General features: G+C 50.3%; 1 protein-coding gene across 1 annotated transcript in view; it reads left to right on the top strand.

The window, feature by feature from the left end:
• Positions 1-17,141, top strand: part of ARID2 (AT-rich interaction domain 2) — a 1,843,885-nt gene that overhangs the window by 421,627 nt on the left and 1,405,117 nt on the right. The window contains exon 5 of the mRNA XM_069629837.1: positions 15,229-15,447. Within this exon, the coding sequence (XP_069485938.1) occupies positions 15,229-15,447 (219 nt within the window). The remainder of the gene's footprint in view (positions 1-15,228; positions 15,448-17,141) is intronic.

The raw sequence follows: 17,141 nt of genomic DNA, 5'->3' as shown, positions 1-17,141 counted from the left end.
AATTTAGTCTCAAGATTTATAAAGATTTAGTTAACACTGCTTTTGAATTTAGCCACAAAAGAATTGCACTGATTTGTTTAACGCTGCTTTTGAGTTTACCCACAATAGAACTGTATTGATTTGGCATTCGCCGCTTTGGGATTTTTCCACACCAGAATTGTACTGACTTATTTAATGCTGCTTTTAATTTAGCCACATTAGAATTGTAATAATTTGCCGTCCGCTGCTTTTGAATTTAGCCGTACTAGAATCCTACTAAACTGGTTCATGCTGTTTGTGAATTTAACCACACCAGAACTGTAGTATTTTGCCATCTGATGCTTTGAATGTAAACACTTCAGAACTGTAATCCCGCTGCTTTTGAATTTAGCCACACCAGAATTGTAGAGTTAGTCAACGCTGCTTTTTCATTTAGCCACCCTAGAACTTTACAGATTGTGCCTCCGCTGCTTTGAATTTAGCCACACTAGAACTGTACTAACTAGATTTCTGCGGTTTTTGAATTTACCCAGACTACAACTATACTAACTTGGTCCCCCTGCTTTGAACTTTGCCACACTCAAATTGTAATGAATTGGTTAACACTGATTTTGTATTTAGCCACACTAGAATCATACTGATTCAGTAGTATAGATTTGGTTTAGACACAAGCCACCATACACCAGGGCCAAAGAAATCACAGGACCATACAAAATGAACTGACAATAAAACGACTCAACACCCAGTAATCACCCGAAACCAACTAACCAACCCCTTCCTTTTTCTAGATCTTCACACCTCTCTAATACTACAAACCCAATATCTGCAGACAACAAACCACTCAACTGTACTTTATACTTACGGACACAGCAATCCCAGTGGGCATAACAAAGCACACCTAAAATGCTAACATGTACGGACTCCAGTTTCTCCTGGTTCTGCACTCAACAGATGAGCACAAAATCCATCTTATCCCGCTCTTCCTCACTAACCAAATCTCTACCCACTTTTTTGCAGAGCCATGTCAGCTGCAAATGACAGCGGTGCGTAATATAAATCAACATAACGCCAATTTAAATATGTAGTAGTCTGCACCAACTGGTACTAGGCTGTGGTCTGTTGAACATCTTACTGCTTAGACAGAGTTCTGGGAAACAATGTGCTTTAAGCATTTTCTTCCCCAACTCCTCCCGCCCGCCACTATCTGTGACAGACTTTATGGTACAAACACCACTTGTTAGAGCAAACACACTGTAGAGCAGCTCAGGAACGGTACAAAGAAACAAAACACCTACCTCTCCGGGGGCTTGCAAAAGGGTTTGGATTGTGCCTCCTGTACGCACACCTTCCCCAGCCTACTTGGACTGAATGTAACTTATTTGTGAGAGTCCCTGACGAATGCAGCATAGATCTCACTTTGATGCTCTCACTGTGGTTTTCATTTGCAGAACTCTATGGGCAGAAGGGAGTCTCGCTGACTTCCCAATTATATCCTCACGCTCAACTCACCTGTTCCATTTATCAATGATAACCAGCTCTTTGCTAGATCCAGAGGCCCATCCACCATCAACAAACTCCATCTCGAACACACAGCAAGAAACTCTTTAGCAGTGGCACCCACAGTGGTGGGAGGGGCATAAGTGCTCAAAGCGTGGTATGCATGCCCGGACCCCTGCAATTGGATTATAATCTAAAACAATCCAAAAGCTGTGGAAGCCCCTTGCAATGCAGATGGCTATGTTAAAGGCCAGTTTGATGACAATACATCCTACGAATACCATATGACAATATGCACCATGCTTGTGCTTTTCTTTGTGCTACCTGTCTGCCACGCCCACTAGTGCGCTGTGCAGGGAAACGGAAGATTGCATTTGTCAACCATCCCCAAGTTCTAACGATCGCTCTAGGGTTCTCCTCTCACATGAGGCCAGCCTGCACTTCAAAGCTCAGACCTCGGCATAGTCCACGCTCCTTACCATCCTTCCGAGGTAGGTTGATGCAATGAGCACTATTAAGTGGGATAACATGTTATTACATACTCCTACGTCCTGTCCCCTTTCCTCCATACTTATGGGACATCTCTCCGTTCTGTGGGACGGGACCGGAGCACTTTGTAAAAAGCATAAAGAATTTTGCAAACATTTGTCCTTCCGCTCTTGCTTGTACGGGGCCCGGCACATGGCCGTAACCCCACCCACCTTGGCTCCGCCCTTCGCATTGCCCATCAGTCCTTTTCTCCGCTCGTTCGGAACTGGAAGCATTTGCGTCCGCAGAAGATTTTTTTTTTCCCCCCTCTCTGGCTCTCACTAGCGATCGTGTACTAGTCTGTTTGTCAAACTAGACTTTCCAGATTGTTCATCGTGTCACCGACGCTTCGCGAGAGCGGATCCCCATCCTCTTTGTTTAGAGTGTTTGGGTCCGGATCACCATTGGGACTCCTGTTTGTACTATGACTCCCTTTCGGTCTGGGCTCTTCAGCGTCGGTTGGAGCGGTGGGAGGTGGTGTTCCGACAAACTCCTCCTCCGCATTTTCAAGCGTTCATCTACGAAAAGAAGAGACGCCCGGTAAGTTCTTTACTTTTCAGAGCACCCCAGCCGGGAGACACCTTTCCGGGATCCTCCTGGGGGGGGAGGGGCGTGGATGGCTCTGTCACCGGGGTTCGCCCTGAGGTGCCCATTGGGCCTAATAATTATACCAGAGTTTTCTCCGAGGGTCTCCGTAAGGGGCCTGTGGATACCAGAGTACATTCCAAGGCCCCTCCTGTGGGGGCTGCTTGTAGGCCCAATTCTACTGAGTCGTGCGGTACCGGAGCTTGCTCTGAGGCCCCTCTGTCGGCTTCCCTCAAAAATAAGACCAGGGTTTGCCCCGAGGCCTGGGCGGGGCTTGGTATTACCGAACGGATGTTCGAGGCCTGCGCCAGTAAAGCTTTTACCGGACTTGGGTCTGAGGCCCCTCGCACAGAGGCTAACGTTACCAACACTTCTGAGAGACCTGGCAAGGCCTCATCGGTGAGGGTTGTTTCTCACCGTTCCCGCTCTAGTGGCGATGCCAGATCTGTTGAGGGGGCAAAGAAGGAAAGTTCTTCTTTTACCGGCAGTGCCGAGGTCCTTCCTCGGAAGGCTAATTTGGCGATTGGTATGTCGCAGAAACATTCCAGGCCACATAGTACCGGCTCAGCCGAGGTTACTTATGTAAAGGCTAAAGTTAAGACCCCTTATCCATCGACGTGGACCCCTACCTCTCTTCCTCATGTGCTGCAGTTCCCCTCAGGTGATGACAACTACGCCATCGGCCTCAGGTGTAGGGTTTGGTTCCGTGGGTGAACATAGGGTTCCTTGTGCACATCCTTATCTGCCAGTGTATGATTGGAACACTCGGATGCCCCTTCCGCATAATGTTTTGTTGCCTGCGGGGTTGGCACCTTTGATTTATGTGGATACGTCGGTGGAGGGACCGGTGTGGCACACTTCTCCGTAACGTTCCTGGAATTGTCCTCATGAGTGGCCTCCTCTGGTTCCAAAACAGTCCCCGGAGGACGCCTTTTTTGTCAAATTTCAGACGCTCATGCGTACCGACCCCATGAGGGAATATTTCAAAGGGCTTTTTAGAGAGATATGTCCGCCCGTGCCTCCGGCTCCACCCGTTCCTCCGGTGGTTCCGCCTTTGCCCCTATTGTCCCCCGTGGACAAGGCAGCGGCCGACATGGTTCAGCAGGATCCTGACCTGTCGGATGACGTGCAGGGCGATCAGGACAACGAGGACCTTCCCCGCTCCATTAGAGCTTTTCATGACCGGGTACTGGACATGATGTGCTTCTTGGATGTTCCGGTGCCCGAGGCACCCACTCCGCAGGAGGGCGTGCTTTCTGGGGTGTTCACCCTGTCTCCTTTGGAGCGTACCGGCCTGTTCTTACAGAAGGACGTTCTGGCCGAGGTCTGCAGGGTCTTTGAAAAGCCACACTCTGGACTTTTCATCAATAAGAAAATAGACGCGCGATATAGGCTGCATTCTTCGGAAGAGGTGGCCCTGTCATCTTGTCCGCCCCCCTCCTCCACAGTGGTGGCTGCGGCCACTTTGCAGTCCAGGCCTGCAGCATCCTCTTCCACGACGGCTACTCAGGTTCTGGGAAAGGAGGATAAGCTCCTTGACTCCCTTGGGAGAAAAATGTTGCCAACGCGGCCTTGCAGCTCAGGCAGGCCAATGCCGAACTGGTTTTTGCGGGGGCTAATATGCAGATGTGGCAAGGTCTGTCAGAGTTTGAGGAGTTCATCCCGGTTGAGAAGCTGGAAGACTTTAAAGCGGCATTATCCGATGCCAAGGTCTTGGCCCATGATCTCCTGGAGGCTGCGGCTAATCACGTAGACACCTCGGCTCGGGGCATCATGCCAGGGTTTGATACCTCACGACAGGCGTGGCTGCATGCAACCAAATTCTCAAAAGAAGTGCAGGACAAGGTGTTGGACCTTCTGTTCGATGGTAAGGAGCTCTTTCATTCTACAACAGATGTAGAGCTGACCAAGACAAAGGATAGCACTCAGACAGCTAAGTCCTTGTCGGTCCTTGTTGAGACCCCTTTCAAAACCCCGAGACCGTTGTCGCAAAGTCGACCCTCCTCTGGCTTTAGGGGCTTCCTAGGTCGGAAATCTCGCAAAGTGGATGCCCCTTCGGGGAACAACCGCCGGAGGCAACAACGGACTCGGTTTTTCTCCCACTCCTCAGCTGCCTCCTCAGGTTCAGGTGGCAACACCACTGACAAAAACTACAAAAATGAGGGTTCTCTGCGCTCGCACGAGACCCCGGTGGGAGGACGGATTGCGTCTCATTGGAAGGCATGGCAGACCATCACCGCAGACAGATGGCTCGTCAGTCTCTCGGGCGGGCTTCCGCTTACCCCTACCCCACCCTTCAACCCTCCTTTTCGGCTGTTGGGCTTGCCCTCCCTCAAAGCCGAGGTCCAGAAACTTCTAGACCTCAGAGCTGTAGAACCCATTCTCCTTGGGGATCGAGGGGAGGGCTTCTTCTCCCGGCTGTTTACGGTGCCCAAACCCAACCAGGCTGGCCTGCGCACCATCCTAGACCTTTCTCAGTTCAATCTTTTCCTACCCCAAGAGAAATTCAAGATGATTACGCCAAGCCAGATACGGTCCTCCTTGCAGATGGGCGATTGGCTCAGCGTAGTGGATCTTCAGGATTCGTATATGCATATTCTGATTTGGAATCCACACGGGAGATATCTGTTTCTCTTTGGGAGAGGAGCACTTCCAGTTTCGAGTGCTTCCTTTCAGCCGCGTGTCTTCATGAAGATGTCGGTGATTGCGGCCGATCTTAGTCTGCAAGGTATCCTTGTGTATCCGTATTTGGACGACTGGCTCTTACGCAGTCCTTGCCCGTTGAAAGCAGCGGGCAATCTTCAGTCTCTCCTTCAGCTCCTGTTCCATCTTGGGCTGCCGGTGAACTGGCAAATCTTCCATGACGGTCTTGCAGGATTTGATTTTCCTGGGTTTTTGCTGGAACACGATCGACTGCAGAGTGTACCTGACCGGGGACAGAATGGCGGATCTGTTAGCCACGTGTCAGATGTTTGCGCAGTCGGAAAGCATGTCGGCTTGGTGGTTCCAGAGGCTTCTGGGCCTCATGGCCTCGTGCGTGTTGGCTCTTCCTCTTGCTCGTCTCAAGATGAGGCGGTCTCAGGTGGCTCTTCGGAGTTCTTGGCGTCAGGCTGTGGACCCGGATTCCAAGCTGGTAATGATTCCGGTTTCCATGAGAGTGGACCTGGAATGGTGGTCATCTCTCAGCAACCTGTTGGTTGGTGCGGGGGTTCCAGGACCCAGCTCCTATGGTGACGATCACGACGGACTCCTCCCTCCTGGGGTGGGGTGCGATGTTGTATCCTTTTCAGGTCTCGGATCTCTAGTCACCTCAGGACAAGTTCCTCCACATAAATCATTTGGAGCTTCTGGCGCTCTTCCTAGCGCTAAGGGTGTTCAGAACGATCATAGCCAACAAGGTGGTCCGCATACGTACGGACAATGTTGTGTCAATGTATTACATCAACAAGCAAGGGGGAACCAAGTCTCCCTCTCTTGTGGACCTGTCCATCCAGATTTGGGAGTGGGCTGTGCTTCATGGTGTTTGGCTGCTTGCATTGCACGTTCCGGGCCAGCTGAATGTCGCAGCGGATGGATTTTCCTGCATTGGGGCACACCGGAGGTGGACCTCTTCGCTATGGCTGTTACCAAGAAGCTTCCTCAGTATGCCTCCAGAGGGGGGCTGGGAGCCTCCTCTCTGGGCGATGCTCTCGAGATTCCATGGCACAACATGAGCTTACGCCTTCCCTTCACCGCGCAATTTGGAAGCTGAAGAATGCGGTGAACTGTTCCCTTCTACTCATAGCCCCGTGGTGGCCGGCCAGGTTTTGGTTCTCAGAACTTCAACACCTGTCGGTCTATCCGCCGATCAGGTTACCAGTGACCCCCGATCTTCATCGGGGGGTGGACAGCAGATGTGGCACCCCTCCCCACAATCGCTCAGCTTGGCGGCATGGTGCTTGGTTTCAAGTCTTTAGAACATCTTAACTTGTTTGCGGATAACATGCGTATTATCCAGGCAGGCAGGAAACCCTCGACTAGGTCCCAGTACAGAAGCACATTTCTCAGGTTCTGCCATTGGTGTTTAAACAGGCAGTTGTACCCAAGGGGGGGGGGGCTACAGTTGACAGTGTTGTCCTTTGTATCCTTCTTAGCAGAGTCGGGTGTCCATGTTCTGTCATGCAGAACTTACCTTTTAGCGGTTTCTGCTTAACTTTCCACGGACCAATGCTCTTACTCTGTCTAACCCAGTGGTTAAGAGACATCTTGCAGGCTTGACACGCCTCTATCCTCCAATTCGTAGTCCGCACCCGTCGTGGGATCTAAATGTAGTCCTGACGGCGGCGTGTCAATGGCTGCAGTGGACCTCAAATACCTGTTCTGGAAAGTGTCTTTTTTGGTCACCGTTACGTCAGCAAGGCGGGTGAGTGAGGTCCAGGCCTTGTCGGTGGAGCATCCCTTTTTGGTCTTTCACAAGGATAAGGTAGTCCTACGGACGAATCCTGCTTTCCTGTCGAAGGTGGTATCTGAATTTCATTTGAATCAGTCGATCTCCCTGCCGGTCTTTTTTCCGGACCCTACCTCAGAGGCAGAAAGGGTTCTGCATTGTCTCGATGTCAGAAGGGCTCTCAAGCTCTATTTGGACAGAACATCTGAGCTTAGGAGTTCGTCTCAACTGTTTGTGACTTTTGGTAACCCTCAGGGTAAGCAGGCATCTAAGGCGACTATTTTTTCGTGGATCGCCGCCTGCATTACGGAGTCTTTCACCGTCCAAGGGCTGAAGCCTCCTAAGGGTATTCATGCACAGTGCGGGGCAAAGCAGCTGCGGTTGCTTTTCAGAAATGTCCCCTAGGAGTCCATCGCTAGGGCAGCTACTTGGGCCTCCCCATCTGCTTTTTGTAAGCATTATTGTCTTCACATGAGCTCAAGAGCTGATGCTCAGTTTGGTGAGGCTGTGCTGAAGAACCTGTTTCAGTAAGGGGTATTTCCATCCACCCGTAGTTCCTGTAAGGAGTGCTTGGGAATCTCCACAAGTATGGAGGAAAGGGCACGGGGGACGTAGGAGTATAACCAGGTTACTCACCGTAGTGACCACCTTAGTCCTAGTCCATAGTCCCCTTTCCTCCATACGCCCGCCCGCCGTCCCCTCTAATGAGGTTCCTCTGTTATTGCTAATAGGTCTTATACCTGGCGATAGAAAAGGACTGATGGGCGATGCGCGGGGCGGAGCCAAGGCGGGCGGGGTTGCGTCCGCGTGCCGGGCCCAGCGCAAGAAAGAGAGGAAGGACACCTTTTTTAAAACCATTTTTCGATGCTTTTTACAAAGTGCTCCGGTCCCGTCCCACAGGACGGAGAGATGTCCCATAAGTATGGAGGAAAGGGGACTATGGACTTAGGGGTAAGGTGGTCACTACAGTGAGTAACCTGGTTATTTCAAGCAGCAAGATTTTGGCATGAAGTGATATGTACTAGCTTACATTATTAAGATCTAAAAAGTATGCAACGTATGTTCTCAGCTGGCACAACAGGCGCTTTGCATACTCCTGGTGATGGTCTTTGCCTGTGATCAATATCTGTGGATTTTTGCATATATCTTGTTTAAAGCTTGGCCATGGTTTCCAGTTAAAGAATAAAATATGCTTGCTGATATTTTATTTTACATTTGACTTGTCATTTATAAAGCGCCTGTACACAAATGTCCGGATTAGATGTCATCTGAAACAATCCGAGCTGCATTAGTTCTGTTTTGCAAATGCATGTAGGCAGTACAAGTAAAGTTTCTTTAGGTCGGCATCATGTTTTTTTACAGTTAAAAGAAAAGTACCCTAAAGTGTGTGCACAGAGTGCATTCCACTAAGTAGAGTAGATGAACTAAGTTCCTCGCCTTGAGGTCTAGCAGGTTTTTAAAGATTTCTGTCCTGCTTTGAGAGGCTACTAAAATGGAAGAATGTGTGGGAGGGAAGGAATTCATTAGAAGAACAAATGACTTGCCTTCTCCAGCCTGGGGTCTGGCTTGGATTCACATGCTCATCAATATTCCCGATTGTCAGGCTGGGAATCCTCAGTAAAAAAGAAAACTGTTTCACTTCTGCCTGAAAACTGCTTGTCTCTTGTAACCAATCACTGTCCTCTGGGTCAAATTGCCCCCTGCCAATGACAGTCGTCTCACTAAGCTCCACCCCATGTGGCCATCGTCAGATTTCTGCAGCACGTTTCAGTTTTGGGAGTCCTCTCTCATTTCTCCACAAGAATTGAGTTTTTTGATAACTTTTGATTGTTTTTCCACGATCCTTCATCCGTCGCGGTTGACTACCTGCAGCAGGGAACAAGTTTTCAGAGAGGCCCAGGCTTGGACCTACTTTGCACCTTAACCATGTCCATGGCAGGCAAGAAAAGCCTTCTCTGGGCTTGCGAGAAGTGTGGCCTGAAGAATGTCTTAATCGAAGATCGGCACCTCAAGTGTGTAATGTCAGCACCCAGACCAGGATGACGACGGATGCAAGATCTGCCGCAAATCCCTGGAGAAGACAAAGCAGCACTGTTATCGCAGGTTGGTGGCGTGGCTCAAGGAGGTCGAAGGCCTCTGACTCAGTCTATGGGGGCAGAGTTGCCTCGTCCAGGACCCACCGGTCTCATGAGCGTGCTACCTCTGGGAAGAGGTCGAGGTCCTTTGAGAATGCCCTTTCTCAGGCTATACGAAAGAAGGCCAAGTACCACGCTGTTGATCCCGCTAGGGTCGCCGCGACTGCAGGACCCATTTCAGGAAGGGCCCATTCCCCATCTCCATTTCATTCCACAGTGAGTCAACCGGTTAGTGGGGGTGCCTTCAGCGAGGAAGTCCCTGACCCCTTCAAAGCACAGAGCCTCATCCAAAGACAAGCCTGAGGTTGGACCATTGAAGACCCTGTTAATGACCCCTTCGTCCTTGAAGATCTAGACTTCGTTGACGACTACTTTGTCTTCCAAGACTACCTTGTCGACTGACCACAACCCCGTTGCGACCTCATCTGTGTCCACGTCGATGGTCCCGTCGACAACCACCACCATTTTTACTTCGGTGAGGGAGGACCCTAAGACAACTGTCGCTTCTATGATCACAACAACGGTGACTCAGAGAGTGACTGTGCCTTTACGACCTCCCGTCTGCTGCAACAATCCCGACCACAACTGCCACGGATGTGCCTATCAGGTCGCAGGTGCCCATCGTCGCCTCCTCCACTCAAAGGATTCTGGTAGGGTGAGGGAGCTGCTGCCTCCAAAGGATTTTCTTCCCAGGCCGGTGAAGATGTCCTCGGTTGTCCTGGTGGGGGAAGGAAATCCCTCCCACATTTATGCGATCTCTGATAACTGGCACTTGCCCAAGGACTACTACTCTGATCATGACTGGGGCATCAGCCCCATGTCCCAGGACTGATTGCCTGGGGAGCTGATCAGCCATTTGCCTCTCTGAGGTGTTCCAGGCCAGATCCGCTGCCAGCTGCTCCGCTTGCACCCCAAGTGGTGCCCATTGACATGTCACTGGACATTCGTAAGAACCCTCCAGACCTTGGTGTCGTAAATACAGCAGAGGCTGCCGGCAGCTCCTGTGCCTGGCCCCGTCCCTAGTCCTCCTAGACCGCCAGCCAGACCCCCAAGCCCGCCAAGGCGTAAACCGAGCCCTGCTGGGAAGAAGCACGAGCATGAACCTTCAAGGCTGAAGTGTCACCAGCTGCCACGCCGGGCCAGAAACCTATGACTCCAGTGGTGAAGGAACCGCTGCGCACCGACACGGGTACTGATATGGACACTACGGCTACTCATACCGGCAAGTATGACTATGGTCTGGCTGACGAGGAGCGGCTGTGGCCCACCAGGGATTCACCACCGGTCAAGGTTGGATCTTTACACGCTATGATTTCGAGGGCATTTGCTCTCTTCAGTTGGTGCCAGAGGAAAAAGGTTTTTTTCAATGCTGAGAGTCCTCACGGAAGACAGTCATGTGCATCCCTTTGCTGGACTGTTTTGGCCCTGATGAAGATGCCAAGTACTGCACCCTTCAAGAGAGATATACTATACAGGATTCCGGACTGGTGCTCCAGGTCATTGAGATTGCAGCCTTCTCCATATTCTGGTGTCTGCCGCTGCCAGGAAGAGCTCGTCGAATCCATAGTCTTCTTCCTGGGTGTCCCCAGATCAGGAGGCAAAGAAGTTTGATGCGGTTGGCGAGCGCATCATTTACACTGCGGCTTCCACCGTCAAGGCAGCCAATACCCTGGCAATCCTGTCTCACTACGACGGGGAGCACTGGTATAAGATCTGTCCCATTTTGGACTTCTTACCAGAAGACAAGACCGAAGCCCTGGCCCTGTTCAAGGAAGGCGAGGTGGCCTCTGACCATGCCATCACAGTGGTGCTCGACATTGCGCACTCTGCCAAATGGGCAATGGCTTGGCCCTCTGACGCCAGGGTTGATTGAAAGGCACAGACTTCGGGTCGGACGTCCAGTCCAAGCAATTAAGACACACTGAGAAGGCTCCCTCACTGGGGACTCTGCAGCAGAGGAGGTTGACTTCCTTTCCGTGCTCAACAAGAAAGTACATTTGGTCCTCCAAGGAGTTTACTACTCCAGTTCCACAACACAGGAAGCCTACAGAGGCCGCTTGCAGGCCTACAGTAGCAGAGGCCAGCGTCGTCATCCACAGCCCAGGACATAGACGCTCAGGTAGGCCTGAACCGGCCTGGGACCCAGGCCCCCCACTTTCATACCCAAGTGGGATGTCGGCTATCAAAGGTTTGTCAAATAGTGCAAGTCCATCCCCATGGACAAATGTGTGCTGGACGTTCTTCATCAAGGACACACCCTGGTGTTCCAACACATGTACCCTCTCATTACTCCTGTGGCGCGTCAAGAACTACACGTGGCTCAACTGCTGCAGGGTGTTCAGGCCATGTGAAGAAAAGGGGTTATAGAGCCACTCCCTCACCGTCTCCGGGGGGGGCAGCTAATCCTGGACTTGACGCCTCACCAAACACTAAGTCCCAGAAGTTCGGGATAGAAATGTTGCAGCACATGCTCGACCACCTGGAAAAAGGGCATTTCCTGATGATGGTGGACCTGGAGGATGCCTACTTACTTTCACGTCCCCATCCACCGAAAACATCGAAGTTCCTACGGTTTGTGGTCCAGGGGCAGAACTATCAGTTCAAAGCCCTGCCCTTTGGCCTGAAATCGGTGCCAAGGGTGTTCACAAGGTGCCCGACTCCAGTGGCTGCGCATCTATTCCTCAAGGGTGTCCACTTCAACACATATCTAAACGACTGTCTCATCCATTCCTGCGCGATGGCGAACCAGCACACAGTGGAGATCATAGGACTGCCGCTGGATCTCGGATTCTCCGTCAATTTCCCCAAGTCCTGCGTGGAGCCATCGCAGAACGCTCTGTTCATGGGTGCCGGTCTCAAAACGGTCGCATGCCTGGCTACCCCCTCGGAGGACAGGGTCGCTGCCATCCTGGGGAAGGTGCAGTGCCTGACGGCGCAATCCACAACAGTACGAGCCATCAAGTTGCTTCTGGGCATGTCCCCCTTCATCCACCACGTTGCCTTCTGCAGGCTCCAGATGAGGACTCTTCAAGAATTTCTTGATGCACGGTGGCTGCAGGTCACGGGCACTTGGATGGACAAGATCGCCCTCAACCACGAGTTCAGCCAAGTTCTACGATGGTGGGGGGGTGGGGTGTCCCCTTATCTCACACAAGGAGCTCAATTTCACATCCCGCACTACCTGGTGTCACCATGGATGCCTCCCTTGAATGGTGGGGGGCCAACACCGGACAGTCGCACGCCAGAGCCCTCTGTCTCAATCAACGTCCTGCAGCTCCAGGCAGTCTTCTGGGCCCTAAAGTCCTTTCGTCGGCTGCGTGGGAAGGTGGTGCGGAACTTCATGGACAACACCACCACCATGTTCTACATCTGGAAGCTGGGCGGGACGTGCTCCTCCACTGTCTCCCTGGAAGCACAGTCCCTGTGGCACTGACCCATTCTTCAAGACCTGTTCCTCATCCTGGTTCACCTGGCAGGCACCAAGAATAACATTGCAAACTTGCTCAGCAGTAAACTGCAGTCCTTCCATGAGTGAGAGCTTAGGATCAAGCACCCCTTCTCTTCCACAAGTGGGGTCGACCTCGGACCGACCTCTTCGTGACAGCAGCCAACTCAATGTCTTTTCATTCCCTTGGGAAAGGCTCTCCCTGTACACCTTCCCTCCCATTTCACTCCTGCTATGTGTGATCAACACACTCGTCATTGCAGGGTGATTCTCATTGCTCCGGCACGGCCAAGGCAGATCTGGTACCTGGACATCCTCCTTTGAGGGGCTCAGTCCATCTGGCTGCCTCCTCTTCTCGATCTTTACTCCAGAAAAAACAGAACAATACTGCACCACGACCCAGCGTCGCTGAGCCTCATGGCCTGGCTCCTGCCGCCCTAGAGTTTGGGCGTTATTTCCTACTGCTGGAATGCAATAAAATCATGGCCAAGGCCAGAGTTCAATCTACGTTTTCCTGCTACAGTCGCAAATGGAAGCGCTTCAGTGTGGTGTAGGGCTCCGATTACGCTTCTGCGAATCACAGCTCTGCAGCTCCTTCCCTATCCGCGTTCCCTGGATAAGACTGTACTAGCTCACGCCTCTTATCAAGGTGCGTCTGGCTGTTGTATCCCATTAGACTAGAGCGCCTGGTAAACCCTCCCTGTGGTTGCACAGGCTCATCAGGGAATTCCTCAAGGGCTTCTTCTGGACTTTCCGCCAGTGAAGGCCCCTGCTCCACTCTTGGAACTCAACGTGGTTTTTACTAAGCTCATGGGTTCCTAGTATGAACTGTTGCACCAGGCCCCTTTTTGAAGTTTTTCTCGTGGAAGACTGCTTTCTAATTGGCCATCACCCCAGCCAGCCGGCTCTGGAGATCCAGGCCCTCTCTTGCAAGCAGCTGAACTTGTCCTTCGTCGCTACGAGGGTGGTGCAGCGGGACAATCCCTCCTTTATGCCAAATGTTCCTTCGGAACTCCCTTATCGAACCTTTGGTTCTGCCAGCCTTCTTCACGAATCCTTCTACACCGGCGGGAAGGACGTTGCATTCGCTGGATCTTTGTCGTGGCTTGAAGTTTTGTGTGGCATGTATAAAGAGCTTTCAGGAGACATTTTCAACTCGAATCATGGGAAAGTCCTGTCTAAGGTTCTCTCAGGCTGCATCATGCACGGTCAATGTCTGGCCATTGCAGCAATGATGGCGTTTTTCTCTGGTGTTCCCCTGTTCAACATCTGCAGGCCGGCTACGTGGAGGTCCACCCACACATTCACAAGATTCTACTGCAAGGACAGGAATTCCAGGGAGGAGTCCCAGGTCGGCCAAGCAGGGCTACGCAACCTGTTTGAGGCAAGTTTGTTCCAGGGGTAGGTGTATTGCTTCTGTTGAGCCTTGACACCTCTCATGGTTCTCTATATGTACTGCTATGTAATCTTATCAGCATGTGAACCTGTAACTCCTGTTATCTGGCATGGGTCCATGAGGGGTCTGGCATGGTTTCACATGCAAACCCTCCCTCCTTCCCCTCTGTAGCTCTTTTTGGTTCATACTGCCACTTTACATGCTCTACCAAATCTGAAGATGGCTACCGGGAGTGGAGTTTAGGGAGATTGTCATTGGATTGGGGCAGTATGACCCAAAGGACAGTGTTTGGTTGTGGAAGTGACGAGCATTTTTCAGGCTAAAGTGAAACTGCTTTCTTTTTTACTGATGATTCCCAGAGTGATGACAGGGAATATTCATGAGCAGCATGTGAATCCATGCCAGACCCATGCTGGAGACCAGGAGTTACAGGTAATAACTTGTTCCTTCGGTAATGTTTTCTGATTGATGAGAATTTCCTCCCAACCCTCAAACAGAATGTTCCTAACCTATTGCAGTTCTGCAGGTCCTCAACCTCTGAGTAGAGCGAGAGAAGGGCAGACCTAGCTTCCAAATATGCTACCCATGACGTCTCATCTGAAGTCAGGGGTGTTAAATGACCCGACCAAGCCTCAGTGCCTCCCGTGCACCCTACCACATTCACTATGAAGATAATTTATCTCTGCCCCACCACCCGCAAGGACATGTTTGAACCTTATTCTTCATCTGTAACCTGTACACTTGTCTGTAGAGTGCACTGTCCTTTGGTCCCTGATTTGTTTATGAACTTACATAGTTGCTGGTCAGTACAGTTTACATTTTGGATTCGGTTGTAAAGTGAATTGTTTTATATTTGAAAGGTTGATTAAATTCAACTAACCAAATAAAAACAATTAAAAAAAGATTTGGTTTTGTTCAGTCTGTATATTGAATCTGACACATACTGCCAAGTGAACTGAAATCTTTTTGGTTCCTTTAATTTACCCTACATTCAAATGCTACTGTAACACAATGTTGGAGCAAGCTAAAATATATTTGTTTTCCTACCGCTTTCTGTTGTATGGACTGTATCTTTAATTTTCCTGCCTTTGCCCTTCTTACTTTCAAATCTAACGGCCTAAATAAAGATCTTTATTTCAATGAACAATGACTAGATGTTTAGATATTGCTCGATTATGGATGCATGTGTTTGTGCTAGAGGACATGTAACTTATTATATACTTTTTTTTCCCTATAGATTATCTGCGCCAAAGTTATGGGCTGTGTATGGATTTGAATACGCCAAACGATTATAACAAATTGGTGCTTTCACTGCTATCTGGACTCCCAAATGAAGTGGATTTTGCTATTAATGTTTGCACTTTATTATCAAATGAAAGCAAGCATGTAATGCAACTTGAGAAAGACCCGAAGATCATCACTCTATTACTTGCGAATGCTGGAGTGTTTGATGAAAGTACGTTTTTTTGGTTTTAAATTTTGTAATTCTTTTAATTGTGCAATGCATTAGATTTCACTTGCCAGGCACTGACCACGCAGTGATTACTTTAATCCGACCTCTCTAATCTTAGTTTAAAGGAATAGTGCCATCAATAATTTTATTGGCTCAAAAGATATATATAAAAAATATTCATTAAGAAAGTTCCTATGTACATTTTTGAGCAAATGTGGCTCAGTCACAGATTTAAAGCACTAGGAGGCATCCATTTTGTGAAAAGGATGAGCCTCCTATGCTTGTGTTAATTTCTGCCTTTGCAGCACTAATGAATCAAAAGCCAGCCAGCTGTGATAAACCAAAGCTACCAGCAGGTGGCTTTTGCTTCATTATTGCCGGAGAGAAGAAATTAACACAAGCTGCTGCTGCTAAGTGCTGTCAATTTCCCTCTTTTTTAAACGCACTGCAAAATAAATGCTGCAGTTTTCTTTCTAACTTAGAAAGAAAACTGCAGCATTTATAAGGTTGTATTTGTTTGCTGTGGCCGAGGAGACTCAAAGCTGAAGACACAGCAAACCTCAATGCATAGTTGTATTTAAAAATGCTGTGGTATTCGTAGAAAGAAAACCACAGCATTTACAAATCCAACAATGTTGTATTTCTGACTGCGGCGGCTTACACTTTGTCTCCTGCACTCCCCGGGGGAGCCTAGGAGACTCAAAGTGAAAGCGGCCGCAGTCAGAAATACAACATACTCCTACGTCCCGTCCCCTTTCCTCCATACTTATGGGACATCTCTCCGTCCTGTGGGACGGGACCGGAGCACTTTGTAAAAAGCATCCAAAATGTTTTTTCAAAAATGTCCTTCCTCTCTTTCTTAAGCGGGGCCCGGCACGCGGCCGTAACCCCGCCTACATTGGCTCTGCCCCGCACATCGCCCATCAGTCCTTTCCTCCGCTCGTTCGGGACTGGACACACTTGCATCCGCAGAAGATTTTCTTCCCTTTTTCCTCTCTGGCTCTCGCTAGCCATTTTGTACTAGTCTGTCGTTCAAGCTAGACTTTCCAGATTGTTAACCGTGTCACCGACGCTTCACGAGGGAGGATCCCCATCTTTTCTTTAGAGTGTTTGGGTCCGGATCACTGTTGGGACTCCTGTTTTTACTGCGATTCCCTTTCGCTCTGGGCACTTCAACGTTGGTTGGAGCGGTGAGAGGAGGTGTTTCGACGAACTCCTCATTTGCATTTTCAGGCATTCATCGACAAAAAGAAACGCCCGGTAAGTTCTTTACTTTTCGGGGCACCCCGGCCGGGGGATACCTTTCCAGGTTCCTCCTGGGCCGGGAGGGGCATTGATCGTTCTATCACCGGGGATTGCCCAGAGGTGCCCGTTGGGCCTAATTATTGTACCGGAGTTTTCTCAGAGTGTCTCCGTAAGGGGCCTGTGGATACCGGAGCACGCTCAGAGGCCCCTCCTGTGGGGGCTGCTTGTCGACCCAGTTCTACTGAGTCGTGGGGTACCGGAGCTAGCTCTGAGGCCTCTCTATCAGCTTCCCTCAAAAATAAGACCAGGGTGCAACCCGAGGCTTTGGTGGGGCTTGGTATCACCGAACGGATGTTCGAGGGCCGTGCGAATAAGGCCGTTACCGGACCTGGGTCCAAGGTCCCTCGTACAGAGGCTAAAGCTACCAACATTTCTGAGAGGCCTGACGAGGC

This window comes from Ambystoma mexicanum, chromosome 12 (genome assembly GCF_040938575.1).
Source record: "Ambystoma mexicanum isolate Mex_15411 chromosome 12, UKY_AmexF1_1, whole genome shotgun sequence".
In the NCBI taxonomy this organism is placed as follows: domain Eukaryota; kingdom Metazoa; phylum Chordata; class Amphibia; order Caudata; family Ambystomatidae; genus Ambystoma; species Ambystoma mexicanum.
This window is presented reverse-complemented; position numbering and strand designations above follow the sequence as displayed.